Source organism: Mytilus californianus, unplaced genomic scaffold (assembly GCF_021869535.1).
Source record: "Mytilus californianus isolate M0D057914Y unplaced genomic scaffold, xbMytCali1.0.p SCAF_6, whole genome shotgun sequence".
Lineage (NCBI taxonomy): Eukaryota > Metazoa > Mollusca > Bivalvia > Mytilida > Mytilidae > Mytilus > Mytilus californianus.
This window is the reverse complement of record NW_026262712.1, coordinates 92,633,109-92,654,812: the sequence shown is the minus strand read 5'-3', so window position 1 is coordinate 92,654,812 and position 21,704 is coordinate 92,633,109. Positions and strand designations below refer to the sequence as shown.

General features: G+C 32.1%; 1 protein-coding gene across 4 annotated transcripts in view; it reads right to left on the bottom strand.

Annotated features, from left to right (window-relative positions):
• Positions 1–21,704, bottom strand: part of LOC127706940 (peroxidase-like protein) — a 145,691-nt gene that overhangs the window by 69,991 nt on the left and 53,996 nt on the right. For 3 of the 4 annotated variants that reach the window (XM_052211651.1, XM_052211649.1, XM_052211650.1), the window contains exons 6-13: positions 21,506–21,554; positions 20,629–20,729; positions 18,885–18,986; positions 17,996–18,082; positions 16,993–17,707; positions 14,805–14,974; positions 14,086–14,188; positions 11,627–11,776 (exon numbers count right to left, since the gene is read on the bottom strand). In XM_052211651.1, coding sequence (XP_052067611.1) covers positions 11,647–11,776; positions 14,086–14,188; positions 14,805–14,974; positions 16,993–17,707; positions 17,996–18,082; positions 18,885–18,986; positions 20,629–20,729; positions 21,506–21,554 — 1,457 coding nt within the window. In that variant the 3' untranslated portion in view covers positions 11,627–11,646. Of the gene's footprint in view, positions 1–11,626; positions 11,777–14,085; positions 14,189–14,804; positions 14,975–16,992; positions 17,708–17,995; positions 18,083–18,884; positions 18,987–20,628; positions 20,730–21,505; positions 21,555–21,704 lie in introns of those variants that run through there. The other variant, XM_052211652.1, reaches the window with a different exon arrangement.

The following is a 21,704-nucleotide window of genomic DNA, read 5'->3' as shown; positions in this document are numbered from 1 at the left end:
AAGGAATTATACAACAGCCAAGATAAATTCATTCCTTAAACGAAGAGCCAATTAATATATACGAAGAAAGGTTTCTTTAATATACACAGGGAGCAATCATGTATCATTTTATGCTGAATATCAAAAGGTCACAACAGTAGAATCATTTTATCAATAACAAAATATTGGAAAACATTACTTTTCATTTAAAGAAAAGAAGACACAAAGGATACAAAGGAAATTTGTAAGGCGCAAATGAAACCAGTATTTTAAAGTGGAATAAAACGACAATAATACTGATACTAGTTTAAAAGAAAAACTAGGTTCATCAATATATCGTGTTAAATTCAAAAACACTCTGGAAGGAGAGGAAGTTCATGTGACACCAGTGACACCTGTCGTGTTCCTTGTGATAATTTAAACTTCCGTGATAGGTTGCAGTCGATGAAACATTTAAACAATATGACCAGAATATAGCTACAACTTAAAAATGTCAGTACATCACTTATTTAAAATGATATGTTACGTAACTGTCGATTAAGTGATGATTGACTGATTGACTAATTACTGTTGCTAATTTTGCATGTGCATTGTTTTATGTATAGTATAGTAATACAATTTCGGAAAGTTGTGTGACTGGATATTTTTTTCAAATCTTACGCTAATTGAATGATACTTACTCCTCAAAATCTGTATGATGTTTAACGTTCTTAGGACATGCTTTTCAACAATCAATCGGCATTCCAATGAGAACCAACTGTGCTTCTCTTTTTGTCGACTTTTCCCTTTATTCATTTGAGGCAGATATCATGCAGGAGTTTCAAACGAAGAATGAAATGAAGCTAGCATCATCCTTTAACTTCATGTTCCGCTGTATCTATGATGTCTTCTCACTGAATAATCAAAGTTTGGTGACTATGTTGATCGCATCTATCCTATCGAACTTGAAATAAAGGTTTAATAAATGCAGTTTGCCGAATATCTTGCCTTACATTTAGAAGTTGACAATGATGATCTGTTAAGAACATAACTTCCCAATGTGAACTTTCCATTTTTACGTTGCAACAATCGAGAAGCGTCTGCATATGAAGTATATATCTCCCATTTCATAAAATATTTCATGCGTTTCCTTTTATGATTTCCTTGATAGAGGGTTGCTGCTTTCAAAGAAACTCTTAAGCCAAGAGTGCGAAGCGGTGAAGATGAAGTCATCCTTTCGAAAATATTACGGACGCAATCTCGAGTTGGTTGACCGTTATGGAATATCTGTTTAACAAATGGCCACGAACAGTCCCTATTCCTCGAATGAAACCTACCTGTTTAGACTTATCACCGGGTTTGTACTTACACAAGCAACAAAATGGCTGTCACATGTAGAGCATGATCTTCTTATCCTTCCGGAGCACATATAAATACCGCTGGTTTTAATGGGGTTGCGTTGTTAAGTCTTTAGTTTTCTCTGTTGTGTTTTTCAAACGGTTATGTGTCTTTTGGTTGTGTTTTGTTTATTGCCATATACCTGTTAGTTCTTTTTCGACATATGAGTTTCAATATCCTTTTGGTATCTTCCAGTTCTTTTTTGAAAAATAATGAAACTTTCTTGTTTATTTCATAGATTGCTAGAAATAACTATTTTATCTTGAACACTGTAAAATTACAATATGACATGTCTAAAAAGTACATTTAATGATATTATAGATTATATGAATATCAAAGTTCAAGTAAAGTTAGTATCCCTTAGTAATGTAGTGCCCTCTGGAGTTCTGATATGAATACTTTTTGTCGTATGACGTAATGGGTACATCAACATTGTACACTATAAAATGTACTCCATTTCATGTTTTTAATTGAAACCAGGGTCGAACATGACAATCGCAAACAAGTTTTAAACCCGCCACTATTTGATTGCTGTCTGTTCAAATCCAGGAGCCTGTAATTCAGTGGTTGTCGTTTGGTTTTGTGATGTAATAATTGTTTTTCGATTATTGTTTTGTACATAAATCAGGCCGTTAGTTTTCTCGTTCGAATTGTATTACATTTATTGGTTCTGTTCATTGTTGAAGGCCTTACGGTTACCAATAGTTACTAGAGTCTACGTAATTTGATCTCTTGGGGCAATTTGTTTCATTGGCAATCATTCCAAATCTTCATATTTTCATAAAGAAGTAATTATCAGTTTTTCAAATCCCAATTGGAATAAATCTGTAGCAATTGATATTTAATATATATATATATATATATATATATATATACAAATATAACTGATTGCCAATGAGACATCTATTCAACAGATACTAATGGACGAGGAAGTAAACACCACTAAACGCGTTCAATAATAAATAAAACCTTTACTGTTAGCTGTGTAAAGCCATGGCAGGAAAAATTGAAAAAAATTGAAAAACTCAAAAATGAAACCAATAGATATAAGAAGATGTGGTATGAGTGCCAATGAGACAACTCTCCATCCAAGTAAAATTTTATAAAAGTAAACCACTATAGGTCACAGTACGGTCTTCAACACGGAGCCTTGGCTCACACCGAACCGTAAGCTATAAAGGGCCCCAAAAAAATACTAGTGTAAAACCATTCAAAAGGGAAAATCAACGGTCTAATCTATATAAAAAACGAGAAACACTTATGAACCACATCAACAAACGACAACTACTGAACATCAGATTCCTGACTTTGGACAGGTGCAAACAAATGCAGCGGGTTTAAACGTTTTAATGGTACCAAACCTTCACCCTTTTTCTGAAACAATAGTGTAACATCACAACATAGAAAGACACACTATAAAATATCAACTGAAATAGCTTAACTCAATCAAAAGACATATTAACACCATTGAACATACACTGAACAATTAAATTTTACCTATGACACAATGTAAATACAAAATAAATAAACTAAGGGAAGAATAATAAAAAAAGTAACATGTTATATCGGTAAGAAATGTTAAACAATTAAAGAAAAACAATATGCTCGAACAAAAATACCATCCATTTGCAATAACTTTAAACACAGGTAAATGAAAATAATTTTGTTGTTAGGTATACCTGTACAGTACCAATAGAGAAAGGAAATATTTTTACAAAATAAATAATTTTGAATACAATGATCAGATTATGCTAGAGCAACGAGAAAAAATATGACAGACAGAAACCAAGGATAACCACTGAATAACATGCTCTTACTAGGAACAGGAACATTAAAAAGGGGTGGGATTTAACAGGTTGGTGTGCGGAAAACCAGTTAAATCAGTGAAATTAGTCTTTGGTTTTCTATGTTGTGTTTGGTGTACAGTTGTTTGTCTGTTTGTCATTATATTTTTTAGCAATGACGTTGTCAGTTTATTTTCGACTTAAGAGTTTGAATGTCCCTTTTGTATTTTTCGCCTCTCTTGGAAAGGGTTTAACTCGTCATATCTAAACGAAGATCAACAACAAAAACTACAAAGACGAAAAAACACAAGGTACTTGCAGTTAATAAGAACTAGTTCAAAACCAATTTCAACTTAAAAATAAACAATAAATAAGCATAAAGAAATAGTTTGTTTTAAGTAAAAAATCATAACCTGTCATTTTTAATTGATACAATGTTATTCACTAAACGTCGAATGTCCTTTGATTTAGATAAAATACATCTCTACACAAACAAAATATGACAACTTCATTGTCAATAAGATTGATGCAAAGAATTAAGGCATACCAAAAGGTCGACAATTTTTATTTTACAATAAATACTCATAAAAAAAAAAAAAAAAAGTAGTTTAGTTTAACATCCATACAAAATTGAAAAAAGCGATTTTTTGTTTCCTGTTGTTAATTTTCCTTTTTCGATTGTGATTTTTCGTTTGCCCCTTCTTACGTTGTGTGTATTTACCAGATCTTCCGCTATGTCCGTGTCTGAAGTGACGCTTTTGATTTCAATGAAATTAATTAAGGTTTGACTGATAATTTATAAAGTCAGGGACTTCGTTACACAAAATTACTAATAAATAATATCTAAATTCTTCCATAGATACAAAAAGGAGTAGGGGCATTAAGGCCGGTTTTAGCTCAAGAAAAAAAAGTTTATGAGACCTATTTAAAATTTGCACATACCATTTACAATTACGTCATAAAATATCCCAAATTCATGAAAACAAGGAAAATCATGAAATTTTACAAAATAAACACATTTTGTCATAGTTTGTTGCCATAGTAATTCGTTAAATGTGAAATTTGTTTTTATTTTCTGAACACCTTGAACATTAGTGTAGTTTGGACTAAGTTATGAATACGTATGGTTACTTTTTAATTTGCACTAATGTTTGGTCCAAATAAGGGCCTTATTGCCCCATCTCCATTGGTTTGTAGTCTGTACCTGTAGAAACTGGATAGTACATCCTAATTTACGGTTATATTGTTTATATGGCCTGTAAATTTAGATTCGCTCCATCATTTGAATACACTTATAAGTTGGCAAATTGAAACAGTGTTATGAGATCTTTAAATGTTGTCTGTATTGATACACAACTATTATTTTTGTTATTCATAAATTTAAACATTACTTACTATATATTGCTATACAGTTGTTAACAATTATGGTTTTATATCCTGTCGATGCTAACATTTTAGCATTGCGCAAAGGCAATCGTATCTCATATTGTTTAATGACGTCTGTATGTTTAGTATGTTGGACGTGTACTGATTGATATTCTAGTATGGGAAATCTTGGTTCGTTTATTGGTTTTAATTGGTTTAAACTAGCCTGTTAAAATGTTTAAACCCACTGCATTTGTTTCACCTGTCCTGAGTCAGGAGCCTGTTGTTCAGTTGTTGTCGTTTGTTGGTGTGGTTCATAAGTGTTTCTCGATTCTCGTTTTTTATATAGATTAGACCGTTGGTTTTCCTGTTTGAATTGTTTTACACTAGTCATTTTGGGGCCCTTAATAGCCTGCTGTTCGGTGTGAGCCAAGGCTCCGTGTTGAAGCCCTTACTTTGACCTATAATGGTTTACTTTTTATACATTGTTACTTGGATAGAGAATTGTCTCATTTACGCTCATACAGCCCTTGGATGGTGTAAACTTCCCAAAATAACGTGTATGGTGTAATGGTGTATGGCATATGGTGCAATGGTAGAAGGTGTATGGTGCTATGGTGTATGGTGTAAGGGGAATGGTGTAATGGTGTATGAGGAATGGTGTGATTGTGTAACGTGCGATCGGGAATGGTGTGAATGAATGGTGTACGACATTTCATTGGTTGAAACCGAAGTTCATTTTATTTTAATTTTTCGGATTGTAAACATAAACAATAATAATAATCCTATTGTTCTTTTTTCCCAGTAAAGCAAATTACTTTACTCGTTAGACTCTATGTCATATATATTTAATATACACATATTAAAAAATCTTTTTTTTTTCATATTTTTATTTACATTAAACAATGGCTTTAAAATTACACACTTGTGATCACATGCAGTTATCATAAAAGAAAGGATTTTATTTAAACTAGAAGGCGGATAGAAAGGTTATCCACGCATCGGAACAGTATTTTTATATCACGGGTTATCAACATCATTTTTAAAGTTGCTTCGTTCCCCACTTTTGACAGTCTCTTTATAAATATCTTATCGTCATTCACTTATGTTTGCCTTGGATTTACGATTCTGTTTTCCAAAAAATGTTCAAAGGAAAATTGTACAGTGTTATTGCACATAAGGTGTTGTATAATTATGAACAATCTCGTCAATTTCGTTAGATTTGTCTTTACGGATTATAAATGATATCTTGAACATCCGAAAAAATATACTTATGTGAAACGGAATGAAATATTTGCCGCTTGATATTTAGCCACCAACAAAATCAACCAACCGACATAATATACTAACAGTATACTTTTCCTAGAAGAGAACTTCTCATACTTTTCATTATAAAGTACAAATGAAATCTGTCATGTCAGTCACACTGTTGGATGATGAGGTGGAATAGTTTTATTATACAAACTATCCTGAACTACTGAGTTTAAATCATCACACCTCAGCAAGCACGACTAATTTATGCGCAGACCAACCCATCACACTATAGCCCAAAAGGAATCTGTGATGTACCCGTCCATATTCAGAAGTCATGAAAGTGGGAAATACAGATACTGATACTGACTTTAGTGACAGTTTTATATAACGAATACAGAGATGAAATGCTGGCACTCTAAATTAAAGCGGACAAGATTTTGTTATCATTGTATTGCAATGTTGCTGTCATTTGTATTATACAATCCATCCTGACATCAAAATATTGCTGATTTACTATGCGGCTGCCGCTATATAGATTTACATAATAAAGTGCAAATATGGTCAGTTTTGTTTGATACTTTAAAATAGTTTTGTTATACGAGTCAGCCTGAGGTATCAAAACTACTGAAATTTTCTTGCGAGACAATATTTTTAATAAAAAGAGGACATGCTGGCTATCTAGATTGATGGGGACAAATTTTTGTTGTCATTGTATTGCAATGTTGCTGTCATTTGTATTATACAATCCATCCTCACATCAAAATATTGCTGATTTACTTTGCGGCTATATGCTGATTTACTATGCGGCTATATAGATTTACATACATGACATAATAAAGTGCTAATATGATCAGTTTTGGCTGATGCTTTAAAATAATTTTGTTATACAAGTCAGCCTGAGGTATCAAAACTACTAAAATTTTCATGCGAGACAATATTTTGAATAAAAAGAGGACATGCTGGCTATCTACATGTAGATTGATGGGGACAAATTTTTGTTGTCATTGTGTTGCAATGTTGCTGTCATTTAATTTGTATAATGCAATCCATCCTGACATCAAAATATTGCTGATTTACTATGTGGCTATATAGATATACATAATAATGTGCAAATATGGTCAGTTTTTGTTGATGCGTTTAAATAATTTTGTTATACTAGTCAGCCTTAGGTATTAAAATTACTGAAATTTTGTTGCGAGACAATATTTTGAATAAAAAGAGGACATGCTGGCAATCTAAATTGATGGGGATAATTTTTGTTGTCATTGTGTTGCAATGTTGCTGTCATTTGTATTATACAATCCATTCTGACAATAAAATATAGCTGCTTTACTATGTGGCTATATAGATATACATAATATTAAAAGTGCAAATATGGTCAGTTTTGGTTGATGCTGTAAAATAATTTTGTTATACAAGTCAGCCTGAGGTATCAAAACTACTGAAATTTTCTTAAGAGACAATATTTTGAATAAAAAGAGGACATGCTGGCTATCTAGATTGATGGGGACAAATTTTTGTTGTCATTGTATTGCAATGTTGCTGTCATTTGTATTATACAATCCATCCTGACATCAAAATATTGCTGATTTACTATGCGGCTATATAGATTTACATAATAAAGTGCAAATATGGTCAGTTTTGGTTGATACTTTAAAATAGTTTTGTTATATGAGTCAGCCTTAGGTATCAAAACTACTGAAATTTTCTTGAGACACAATATTTTGAATAAAAGAGGACATGCTGGCAATCTAGATTGATGGGGACAAATTTTTTTTGTCATTGTGTTGCAATGTTGCTGTCATTTGTATTATGCAATCCATTCTGACAACAAAATATTGCTGATTTACTATGCGGCTATATAGATTTACATAATAAAATGCAAATATGGTCAGTTTTGGTTGATTCGTTTAAATAATTTTGTTATACGAGTCAGCCTGAGGTATCAAAACTACTGAAATTTTGTTGCGTGACAATATTTTGAATAAAAAGAGGACATGCTGGCTATCTAGATTGATGGGAATAAATTTTTGTTGTCATTGTATTGCAATGTTGCTGTCATTTGTATTATACAATCCATCCTGACATCAAAATATTGCTGATTTACTATGTGGCTATATAGATATACATAATAATGTGCAAATATGGTCAGTTTTTGTTGATGCGTTAAAATAATTTGGTTATACTAGTCAGCCTTAGGTATCAAAACTACTGAAATTTTGTTGCGAGACAATATTTTGAATAAAAAGAGGACATGCTGGCAATCTTAATTGATGGGGATAATTTTTGTTGTCATTGTGTTGCAATGTTGCTGTCATTTGTATAATGCAACCCATTCTGACAATAAGATATAGCTGCTTTACTATGTGGCTATATAGATATACATAATATTAAAAGTGCAAATATGGTCAGTTTTGGTTGATGCTTTAAAATAATTTTGTTATACAAGTCAGCCTGAGGTATCAAAACTACTGAAATTTTCTTACGAGACAATATTTTGATAAAAAGAGGACATGCTGGCTATCTAGATTGATGGGGACAAATTTTTGTTGCCATCGTATTGCAATGTTGCTGTCATTTGTATTATACAATCCATCCTGACATCAAAATATTGCTGATTTACTATGCGGCTATATAGATATACATAATAAAGTGCAAATATGGTCAGTTTTTGTTGATGCGTTTAAATAATTTTGTTATACTAGTCAGCCTTAGGTATCAAAATTACTGAAAAATTGTTGCGAGACCATATTTTAATTAAAAAGAGGACATGCTGGCTATCTAAATTGATGGGTATATTTTTTGTCGTCATTGTGTTGCAATGTTGCTGTCATTTGTATTATACAATCCATTCTGACATCAAAATATTGCTGATTTACTATGCGGCTATATAGATTTACATGATAAAGTGCAAATATGGTCAGTTTTGGTTGATGCTTTAAAATAATTTTGTTATACGAGTCAGCCTGAGGTATCAAAACTACTGAAATTTTCTTGCGAGACAATATTTTGAAAAAAAGAGGTCATGCTGGCTATCTAGATTGATCAGGACAAAATTTTGTTGTCATTGTATTGCACTGTTGCTGTCATTTGTGTTATACAATCCATCCTGACAACAAGATATTGCTGATTTACTATGTGGCTTTATAGATATACATAATAAAGTGCAAATATGGTCAGTTTTTGTTGATGCGTTAAAATAATTTGGTTATACTAGTCAGCCTTAGGTATCAAAATTACTGAAAAATTGTTGCGAGACCATATTTTAATTAAAAAGATGACATGCTGGCTATCTAAATTGATGGGTATATTTTTTGTCGTCATTGTGTTGCAATGTTGCTGTCATTTGTATTATACAATCCATTCTGACATCAAAATATTGCTGATTTACTATGCGGCTATATAGATTTACATGATAAAGTGCAAATATGGTCAGTTTTGGTTGATGCTTTAAAATAATTTTGTTATACGAGTCAGCCTGAGGTATCAAAACTACTGAAATTTTCTTGCGAGACAATATTTTGAATAAAAGAGGTCATGCTGGCTATCTAGATTGATCAGGACAAAATTTTGTTGTCATTGTATTGCACTGTTGCTGTCATTTGTGTTATACAATCCATCCTGACAACAAGATATTGCTGATTTACTATGTGGCTTTATAGATATACATAATAAAGTGCAAATATGGTCAGTTTTTGTTGATGCGTTAAAATAATTTTGTTATACGAGTCAACCTGAGGTATCAAAACTACTGAAATTTTGTTGCGAGACAATATATTGAATAAAAAGAGGACATGCTGGCAATCTAGATTGATGGGGACAAATTTTTGTCATTGTACATGTTGTTTTGCAATGTTGCTGTCATTTGTATTATACAATCCACCCTGACATCAAAGTATTGCTGATTTACTATGCGGCTATATAGATCTATATAATAAAGTGAAAATATTATGGTCAGTTTTGGTTGATGAGTTAAATAATTTTGTTATATGAGTCAGCCTGAGGTATCAAAATTACTGAAATTTTGTAGCGAGACAATATTTTTAATAAAAGGAGGGCAAAAATATTTCCAAATTTTTTAACCCTATATAAATTAACAGATTGACACACTCCCCATTTCCATTCTCAATTTTATAATTATAAGTGCAAATATGGTCAGTTTTGGTTGATGCTTAAAATAATTTTGTTGTACATGTTGTACATGTACCAGTCATCCTGAAGTATTCATTTTTAGCATTGTTTGCCGATTTTATCTGAAAACCAAGTTTATAAGATTTACGATACATGTTAAAACCGATAATAATAGTATTGTAACCAATATCGTTTTTAATTTATAGATAGGCAGATCGCGGATAAATTTGCATTACAAGCAAAGTTTTATGCGTACTTTATTTACAAATACATGTATATATATTTAATCTGTATTGTTTATATAACCATCATAGGCATGACCACGGAGATTTTAATTTTATACATTAATTTACAATATAATTGTGATCAAAATTCGTTTTTTAAATCAAATAAATAATTTTGTAGTCGCACGCTTTCTTTGAAATTTAATTGCATTATGGGTAATTTCGGATCGTGTAGATAGAATGGGTAATGGTGTATGGTGTAATGTGTAAGGTGTATGGTGCAAAGGTGTAACGTGTATGGTGTAATGGCACACGGTGTATGGTGTAATGGTGTATGGTGAATGGTGTAATGGTGTGAGTGGGAAGTTTACACCATCCAAGGACTGTACCACATCTTCTTATCTATATTAAGTAACTACGCTGCGAGTACTCTTTAATTGTTATTTTTGTTTTTGCCTAATATCAGTTTTAATGCGTCGTGCAGATATGATGAGTAAAGCCTTTTTAAACTAATATCTACCGTTTTGTCCCTAATTTGAACTGTTACATCACTGTCCCAGGTTAAGGGGAGTTGAGCTCTCATAAACATATTTAAACCCGCCACTCTATATGTATGTCCCATGTCAGGATCCTGTAATTCAAGGTTTGTCATTGGTCACTGTCTGTCATAATTATTATTCTTTGAATTTTTATTATAAATCAGATTTTGGGTTTTTCTTGTTTAAATTGTTTTACATTTTGGCATGTGAAGTCCTTTTACTGTTTACTGTACGGTTTATTTTGGGCTAGGTTGAAGGCCGTACTTTTCAAGTAAGTATTCATCCTGTTAAAAAATGAAACTTGCGTATTTTTTTGTGTTTTAATTTTACGATGTTGTTATTTATATAAGCAAAAGGGGTGGTTTCTGAACATAGAACTGGTCTAATCCTAACACATGTGTTACCTGAAACACATGTTTTTTATGGTTGATTATATTTTCCCCATGGTGTCCTAAGTTTGTGTTCTGTGTGGTCGTTTGTACTGTTTAATGTTTTGGTAACTCGAATTATCTTTATATGTATTATGAACACATTTGTCACAATTATACATATTACTTGATATAAACATTATATTTGTAGGTATTATATTTTTGGTTACTCAATATCTGTTACTTTATTTATTCAGTAATATATTTCTTTACTCATCAAGATTTTCTTCATAGACGGTTTCTGTTTAACAAAGGGTTCCTATCGATAAAGATGAGGCATGTCTTAGAACGTTTTTCACGCCCCATCATGACCGTTAACGCAAGTCTGTAACACACATGACAACGGTTATATAATACCAGATTTGACTAGTCATAAATAACGCGACGCTTGCCACTAGTTCCACACAAAATCCAATTTACTCTTCCTGAGTACCTAAATGCCGTCCCGGTCATTTGTTTGTTTTAATGTTGCTGAATCCTTGATTTTCTGGTTTGTTCAGTTGTTTTTTTCTATATTATAATGAAAAACAAAATGAAAACAAGTAAAAAATTATTGTGACCCCCTTTAATAAGAGTTTTTTTTCTTCCAACTTCTGTTTCGTCTACCACTCCTTCTGGGATAACCGGAATTGTTTATTCTACTCCATGGTCTTAAATCCAGTCTAGGAAAATTTTGACAAGGTATACGTGGAGCTCTAAAGAAAACATAAAAAGTATATTTAGTTTAAGTGATTATTTCTTATATAATATCAAAAAATAAATTGTTTCTCAAGATAACGTCATAAGTTCCTAACCGAGGACTTGATTGTAAGTTAGAAACTTCCCGCAGACATTGTATTTTGGACCGGATATGGTCAAATACATACTAGACTAGTTGGCTGCGTCCGGCTTATAGCATGAAATGCATAAGATCCTGTATTTATTCTTGACACAAAATTCATCCACATAATCGACAAATCCTTAATCAAATGAATAGCCTGCACTAACTGCTATTCTTCATTTAAAGTCGTATTGATGTTTTTATCACTGGAAAAACTCACACATACAGTAAGGTAAATATGAAAAAAAGATGGGGTATAATTCCCATTGAGACAATTCTCCATCAGGGACAAACTGACATAGACATTAACAACTATAGGTCATCGTATGGCCTTCAACAATGAGAAAAAAACCATACCGGTTCTTAATAGATATTGATATTGATTCATCTTTGCATTGCAGCTAATATATGTTGTGTTATATTTCTAATTTTTAAAGACAATAATAGGCAAGAAAATGTATCATTATTCGTTAAATCTGCATTTACATTTACTGGATATACATATACATAACTACAGAAACAATACAAATTTGAAATCAACAATCGGAAATATGAAGATTATATAATTCGAATTGATTGCTTAATAATGTCGATAAACATACATATTTCAAGCAAAAGTGAAGAAGAACATAATGACGCAGCTGTTTCGAGTATAAGTACGTACTACTGAAAAAATATTAGAGCTTTCTCTCATTTTGTTCATAAGCTCTCTGTATTGAAGTAGTTATATATCCTTTGAGCTTTGCATCTTTCAAGAAAATATGGCCCGTGACCGCTTACTTTTATTTGATATTTCAAAAGTTTTTATGAATAGCAATTCTCTAATTTAATTTTAACCTATTCTGTTGTTTAATGTTTCCTCAATGGGAACAAATAAAATGGTTACTATATAACCCATATAAAATAACTATAATTTCGTTATGTTCAATGTTTTTTAACGAAAACACAAGGTCCGTGACCCCAGTTTTTGTATTGAAATTTGAAGGTACATTGACCAAAATTATCTTTACAGAAGTTTAAGAAAAATCTATAGTGAAACATTTAGACACCCAGCTATCTTAAATGTATACTTGATACTGTTTATTCCTGTAAATTGTAAACAATTTGAACTTTTCTAATATGTTATTAGAAATTTCAATTGAGTGTCTAATTGACTACAATCATGAGCTATTCCCAAAGACATTTGTTATAACAGGATCGTCCAATACCCTGTCATACATGTAGATAACTGCATTAAATATTTGAAATGTGATAGAAAATCAATATATTCCTGTATCACATCTCTAGACATAATTTAGGAAAATTAATGTCATACAACAACGAAGTAAATGTTCTGAAATAGTTTCCTTGTTCAACAATAACGTGTTTATACGATTATTTTTTTCTGTTTAGTATTTTTGTTTGAATATCTGTGCATTTTGCTTGATATTCAACTGTTTCTTGTAGCTTGAGACCATTACACTTATATTATGTAAATAAATGCAATAAAAAGACTCAATAATCTTCTTACGTTTTCAGTTCCCTATACATAATAGAATAAATAAAAGAAACTTTGTGAGCACGCTCACATACCCAACACCCAGCATTGTCACTGGGCAAACAAAATCTCACCGGATTCCTAAGATCAAAGACTCATAACTCTTACAAAAGTCAACTGATAAAAATTTCTTTTCGATAAGCACATCTACATATTATGTGCACATTATCTACAAAGTTTCATGAAATTCTGTTGCGTGGTTTCAGAGGAGTTGCGCTGACAAATTATTGCGGATGTATTTTTGTAGGAAATTCTAAGTTCAAAGGGGCATAACGCCTAGAAATTTAATCCATAATTTCCTGTCGATATGTTGCAGTAATATATTCAGGCCTAAATTCTAAGTTCAACGGAGCATACCTCCTAGGACAAAAAATAGAATCATAATTTCCTGTCGATATTCACAACAGGAGTATGGCAACATAGTATGTCCTTTAATATTTACAAAGTTTAAAGAAATTCTGTTGTGTGGTTTAAGAGAAGTTGCGATGTCAATAACTGAAGGACGGATTAACGGACTGACGGACAGACTGACGGACATAATGACGGACAGACTGACGGAAAGAATGATGGACGGACGGGTCAAAAATATATTACACAACGGAACTTTGTTCCGTGGGGTATAATAAAAGACTGTAATCAAGCATTACCCAGTTAACGGAGACACAAACGGATTTGCAGGCATTGATTTCACATCGAGAGTTCTACAATAAAGTGCCGACAAAGACTGTCTTTTGATCTGTTCCAATTGAGCTGAAATAAATGCAAAAAATCTGTATTTAAATTTTGGGTATACCTCAATAGATTTTGGCTTCTAGTGATCCTTGCACTTGATGAATAACAGTTGACGTAAACCTTAACTGTTTACACTTGGCAATTTCCTTTATTAAAAAATTAATGCATTCATTGTCTATTGGAAAATAAGTACTTATCGATGGTAGAGAAATATATGGACCGTTTTGGGGAAATGATGTTAGAAAAAGTTATCCAATTATTTTACTGGCATTTTGATTTAAATGTATATCAAGAATAACTTATATATAAAGGATTAAATATTTATTTTAGCACTAATTTTTTTCTCCATTTTTGTTTACAATGTAATGTAAAAATATTTAATTGAAAAATAATACAGTTGAATTATCCATTAACTAACAAAAAAGTTATTTGATAGATGTTCATATAATTTCGACATAGTATTGTTATAAAAAAGGAATACTAAGAAGAAATATCATTCCCGTAGGAGAAATAAATGGTCATTTTCAGCTGTTTTTGGCTTATATTATATTGCAATTTTAGTTTAAATGTTATATTGTATAAACAAATAAAAACAAGACATAAATTGTGATTAATGAAATATATATATACTAACCAGCAGTAAAACCAGTGGGAACGAATTCGTTCTCATAAAAGAAACGGTCACCAATTTTAAACAACATGAACTGAAGTCCAATGATACATCTGAATGTTGGTCCCACCAGGGCACCTGCTACTGGTGTTTCTGACAGTCCACCAGGAAATAAATCAATATCATCAGGATGGCTAAAAAGTAGGAAAGGTGATTTCGATTAATAATATATTATCACGCTAATCATGTTTATCGTTTCAGTGTAACACTGAACTATTTCAGGAATGCAAACTTCAAATTCTGTTCTACCTGAAAATGTCTTTTTCAATATCCACATATCAAATAAACGATGAACTGTAATTTAGAAGTTCAATCTTCCAATTCATTGTCCATATATCTTTTCTAGATTGGTTATTATGACTTTAATGTCCTGCATGGAGGTAAAGATAAAACAAAACTGAGAACAATAAGGGAACATTAGATGGGGTGGGAGTAATGTGGTTGCCTCAATATCAATAGTATAGACCGCACACATGAACTATTATCATGCATATATATATATATATATATATATATATATATATATATATACTTCTATGTAGATCAGATATACAAGGAGTCATGATATTGCCAGATCAATTTGAGTATAACCCAGGACACTCGTTGATCAGAATTCTGCACAATCGATGTAGATCAGATATACAAGGAGTCATGATATTGCCAGATCAATTTGAGTATAACCCAGGACACTCGTTGATCAGAATTCTGCACAATCGGACATTTTTTCCGACTTGGTCTGACATAAATGCTTCCAGATGAAGACAATGACGTTAAATAAAGATAACCTTGTTTCAAATGTGACTGTTAAAAATCCGACAAACAGAAAACTATCAATTTCATAAGTGAGTCGATATTCATCAATCCCAACAACAACAGTGTTAAGTTTGTATTAATTTGATAAAGGCATACTATAGCTACTAGCTTGTGCATGGCATTTAAATAATGCCTTTATTTATCCGACGATCAAAGTCCCACAACTCTTGAATGACCTGTCAGAATGTTTTTTGTCAATCGACATCCGCGTTCACTAATAACAACAATTATGTAAAATTTCCAATAAATCAATCTAGCAAACTCGAGTTATGGTATAACATGTGATATCATTATTTAAATCTGATAATTAAAGTCCTGTAACTTTAAAAAACAAAATAGAAAATAAAATAAAATAAAAAAAAGAGCTTTCTTTAATCAATACCAACAATAACGTTTGATGGTTACAATTTATCAACGGACAGGGTTACATTTATACTTCTTATCAACGGACAGATCGTTTGCAATTTGATAAAAAAAAATATTGTTTTGTGTATTTCTTTCCCCAGAAAATAAATGTAAGACATCGCTATTACTTTTAAGTACTATTGTCTGATTTAGCGACGTATATAATCGCTTCTCTTATTTTTGTCATTAACTTTTGAAATGTCTGTAGGATCGATTTGAAGAAGTCTCTTGTCGTCTTTCGGTTTTATTCAGAGTTTACTGTTACAGGTATTCATTTTGTAATGCTAAATACTAAACCCTATTGCAAAAATACTTCAAATATAAGAAAATCATAAAACTCTACCAAAATTGAAGCAGATGTTTAAAAATCAATTCCAACGGACCAGTAGCCTTCTCGATCAACGGACCTCTCCTATGTAACTTCATAAAACATAGATCAACGGAATGAGTCTTTGATAGACCGAATGACGCCTATCACTATGTCAGACAGAATATTTAATAGAGAATATAGTAACATCTTCCTTATATGAATAACCAAATAAGTTAACTTTTCCGATATCCTTTTTAGTGGAAAATACGTTAGGCATATCAACATTTATAAACAAAAGAGACTAAAAACAATTAAAACACATCCCAGGAATTTAGTGTTTTAACGCCTTAGACAGTCAAAGAAGACACGACTTGTGCAATGCCAAAATAAAAGTATCGATAGACAGTAGGATAGTTGGATTTAACCTTAATATAATAAATATGTATCATGTTAAATATAGATACAGCAATCTCTAAATAGAAATCTAATGATTTTGCAATATATGAATTGTTAGGCTACATAAATCATTTGTGGCACACTCATCTTCGACAGGGTATTGATCTATTAATTTGGTTTATACTCTCAATACTACCTTAAGGAAATAACACAATCAACATAATTTACCTGTAAACGGATGATAATGCTTTTGCAGCCGAAGCATGATGGTTGGTTAAACCTAAGTGTCCTGATCCAAAATGTAAAGCAGGCTGTAATCCACAGAACTGTCGCCATCTGTTATATGATGGAACGCCATGGTCTCTACCACGCTGGATGTTTAGTGAACCAAGGTCAAAGCCGTTTCCTGGCATTGTTTGAAATAGTCTGTTCCTTATTGCTGGAGTCAGAAAACGGTCTGCTCTGCTCTTGAACTGTGTTGTCATCCATCTGGCTATTGCATCTGGACCAAATGTAGTAAAGTCTCTTATTAAACGAGTACTAAAGAAATGGTCTTCCATAGGTACCCTGGCGCGTGGTGTGAAGTCTTGGTTAAACGATTCAACAAAAGAACCAACAAGAGAATGGCCAAATCGATATGCTGCGGCTCCAAATGCATTTCTCGTAGATGGATTTGCAGAAGGATTATATAATGTATTAAACCCAAATCGATTACTTCGTAGCCCAAAAAAATTCATACCTTCTGCCCCAAGTACTATAGGAAGATATTCAGTGTAAATTATGTGCTGATAAATTCCTGTGAGAATTTTTTTTGCTTCCTGGTACAATTCTTCTCCATCAGTCCACCCCAGTGCTCTCAACCTTTCAACAATATTGTTATGCTCACGCAAAAATGCAGTATGCACGACTGTCAGCATTGGAACTTCTGCTGGTCTGTTGTCCCCTAGAAAAGAAATATTTCTTTGTTTCTATTCACAAAGGTAAAATGTATTTTTTCTCGTTTGTGTACATACGACAGACTAGAAGAAAACTTAAAAGATAGCAACGCTGATTTTACATTTTACTCTTCGTGTACAAGAATTTCATATGTCTGAAAATATCTGAAACTCAAATGTAATCAACTTCTATTCAGACGATCATATCCAATTAAATTATTTAGCGGTACAATAATTCGCTAACTATAAGAAACAGAATACCGGAAGGAAATAAGTAAAAACTATTTATTACGTACCAGATTTGAAACACTCTTCCCCTGCTAAGCATTCAGATCCTGGAGGACCAGTAGGCAGAAGTCTGTTAATGCCTTCTTGGAGTCTGCCTATACCATTAATATTAAAAAGCAAAGTGATGAAATAATTATTCAAACATTTAATATAATAATGCTACCTTAAAAATATAGTCAGTTTCAGTTGATATTTTATAGTGTGTCTTTCTATGTTGTGATGTTACATTATTGTTTCAGAAAAAGAATGAAGGTTTGGTACCATTAAAACGTTTAAACCCGCTGCATTTGTTTGCACCTGTCCTAAGTCAGGAATCTGATGTTCAGTAGTTGTCGTTTGTTGATGTGGATCATAAGTGTTTCTCGTTTCTCGTTTTTTATATAGATTAGACCGTTGGGTTTCCCGTTTGAATGGTTTTACACTAGTAATTTTTGGGGCCTTTTATAGCTTACTGTTTGGTGTGAGCCAAGGCTCCGTGTTGAAGACCGTACTTTGACCTATAATGGTTTACTTTTATAAATTTTGACTTGGATGGAGAGTTGTCTCATTGGCACTCATACCACATCTTATATCTATTATCAGACATAATTTAGAATGCGGAAACTTTTATAACTGGCAATGAGTAAAATTACACCATTTCACTCTTACTTCAGTTTTCTCTCAATCTAATCACAGTCGCGCATTTTCGAAGTTGTAGAAAGCTTAAGAACAAGTCCTCTTTTTTGTGACGATGCATTAACTTAGTAACTGCGAAGACTAAACGATGGAATCTTTTAACAGGTATGAAGTTGGAACTACATGCAGTATCTGCTTCCTAATTTTTATTGTTTAGTTTGAAGTTGACATTTTTCTCCCTTTAAAGCGTCGAAGTAAAATAGCATCATATTGTGTAAATACCTGTGTTCAATTCTCGTAAGTCATTTTGTCCATCGAGTGTGTTTCCATACGTCACAGACAGATCAAGAAAAGATGTCCTCTGATTTATTTGATTTCTAGATTCTGGTAAAACATATAAATGGTTTATTATATATAGTTAGTGTGTTTCTTTATAATATGTTAAACGATACATTTTTACAACTCTGGTTTAATTACACGAAAATCTAGAAGCAAAACTTAAAAATGAAGACCCCTCTTTTTGATCTTTGGAAAAAAATAGCGGTTCACCGTTGATTCAAGACTCGAAATAAGAGTTGCACAACTGAATTGCTACTATGTGGAACATAATCTTTGAGGATTCATTCCATAAAAAAACCTAGCTCCCTTTTGTAGAGGTACCCCCAAACATTTGTACGGAACAAACAGCAAGAAGGCGAACAATGACATTTAACTGAGAACATATCAAATTAGAAATTTTTTCAAGCGAGTTATTCAATTCCATTCACAAGTTTATTGTTATTATATATTCAATTTTAAATCTAGTACATATTTTTTTCGACAACAAATATAAGACAATAAGATGTGGTATGATGTGACAACTATCCACCAAAGAACAAGAAATAAGGGTGTAACCAATTACAAGTTACTTTACGACCTTTAATGCTGAGAAAAACTCATATAGTATGGTAAACAATAAAGTCTCATAAAGAGCAGAATGAAAAACAATTCAAAATGAACAATAACATGTACCGATATGATTCAATCGAATAAGAAAATAAATGTATTTTGCTATTTGGAACCAACAAAAATCCATTTGCCTGCAGATATGATAGGAGATAGATAATGCGATAAGAAACAAACAAAAACTCCAAATGTTGCCTGAAAAAGCAGTGTACGCTTATAAAGGCGTTGAAGAAAAGGCCAAGCGGCTATACAATGTTGTAAGAACGAGTCCACCAATCATTATCAACCCCCTGAATCTTTTTGCATAAGATGATTCACTTTTACTTCTATGATGCGCCCAGTCTTATAATTTTCTTTTTATATCCAAATGTTAAGCAGTCGTGGATATCATATGAACACGACCAGCAGAAGTAATTTGCAATATTGTTTGCAAAGTGCAATTTAAGGAGTTAAATTTGACATCATATAACTTATTTAAAATGGCTTGTTTGTTGATTATTTAGAAAATTGAAAGAGTTGATTCTGCTGCTTTATTGCATGTTCTAATGACATTATGACATTGATATTTTTACCAAAACATCAACAAATATATCACGAACACCCACTTTTAGGTTTCTTTGCAAGTTGGATTGTCGCAATCACGGAGTAGTAAACCAGTAGAGGGTCTGTGTATCGTAAATTACAAGAGTTGTGTTTGCTTTAAAATTCCGAATGTTGTTGTTGAACATGGAACGGATTTTTCAAGTAAATGCATACTACGGAGAAGGAGAGAAAGAAGAAGAAGATATTTTACATACACAAATCTCGGGACGGCAACATATTCATGTGATATGAATATGGACGTTGCTTTGGACTAGACCCACAATAAGATTTTAACGGCTAATTCATAAGGTAGTATCCCGCACTCGAGACAAGCACACTTCCACAAGACCAACGAGGCGGTTCCGGTAAGTATGAAAAAATATGTATATGTTTGTACGATTGCTTATTCTAACTTTTGCTTTGTTTTAGTCGAAAAGTTAAACTGGTTTATTTTGTTTATACTTTTTAAACAAAATTTTGACATTTGAAACATCCTTACCAGGTGGACATCCTGGGGAAACACCAAAGTCCGATCTTACAAAATGCATACAAGTAGTCTGGAAATCGCCTGGCGGAGTTCTGAAGGGAAAACACTCTGGTCTACAAAACAAATACAAAAAAAAAAACGTGAATACAGAGATGTATTTGTTTTTTAAACAATATTATAAATTGTAAGTGTCTACTTTGTGTTCACATTCCATGTACAAATTGAAATGTTCAAACTCTCAAAATATATTTTAAAAATTCGAATATTTAAAGGGTTCATGAGAGAAATAGCAAACTATTTAGTTGTAAAAAAATATTAACACAAAGTATTTTAGTTTATCATGTCCAATTAAAATGTTGGTTTTCAGTTATGTCTTCGGACTTTATGAATTATCCCTAAATTATTAGTGTAGATTATTGTGTTTTTACCAGTTTGGTTAATTTGACATGGTTAGCATAATGTAATTAAATGCTAAAGTGTAATCCAATATTCCTGAAATGTCTAATCACAGCTTTCTGGTATAGTAGTGTGATATGAAAACTCGAAACTTTCAAGTTGGAACTAAGTGATGTCAGGTTTGAAGTGAGAAATTTCGTTCTATTATGAACAAGATTGTATTTCAAGAAAGTTTTTCACGCCCAATTAGTATTTTCATACATTAACTGAGAAAAAGTTATATTCCTGCATTTTAATCACACTTGCTTACACGAATTATGTTGTAGCTGTATGTAACTGAACTAAAGACATGGAGATTTGTAATGATTTTAATTTGATTAGCACATAATTGAAAGAACTAAGAAAAATGCAAAATACCGTTTAGGGACTGGTTATTTGATTTTCATCCAACCAAATGGTTTGCTTACAAGCATGCACATTACACTGAAATTACCTGACAATCGGAACATCTCCATTGCAGCAGACTATATCTTGGTCACCATCTACAAAAATATAGTACAAACAAATTTTTATTACACAAACAATTATGATACATAAAAAACGTTAACATTGACCTTAGATATATACTTGGGATATATGTTTCTTATACTAGTTTGATTTACCAGTTTATAAAGTGTATTTGTAAACAATCG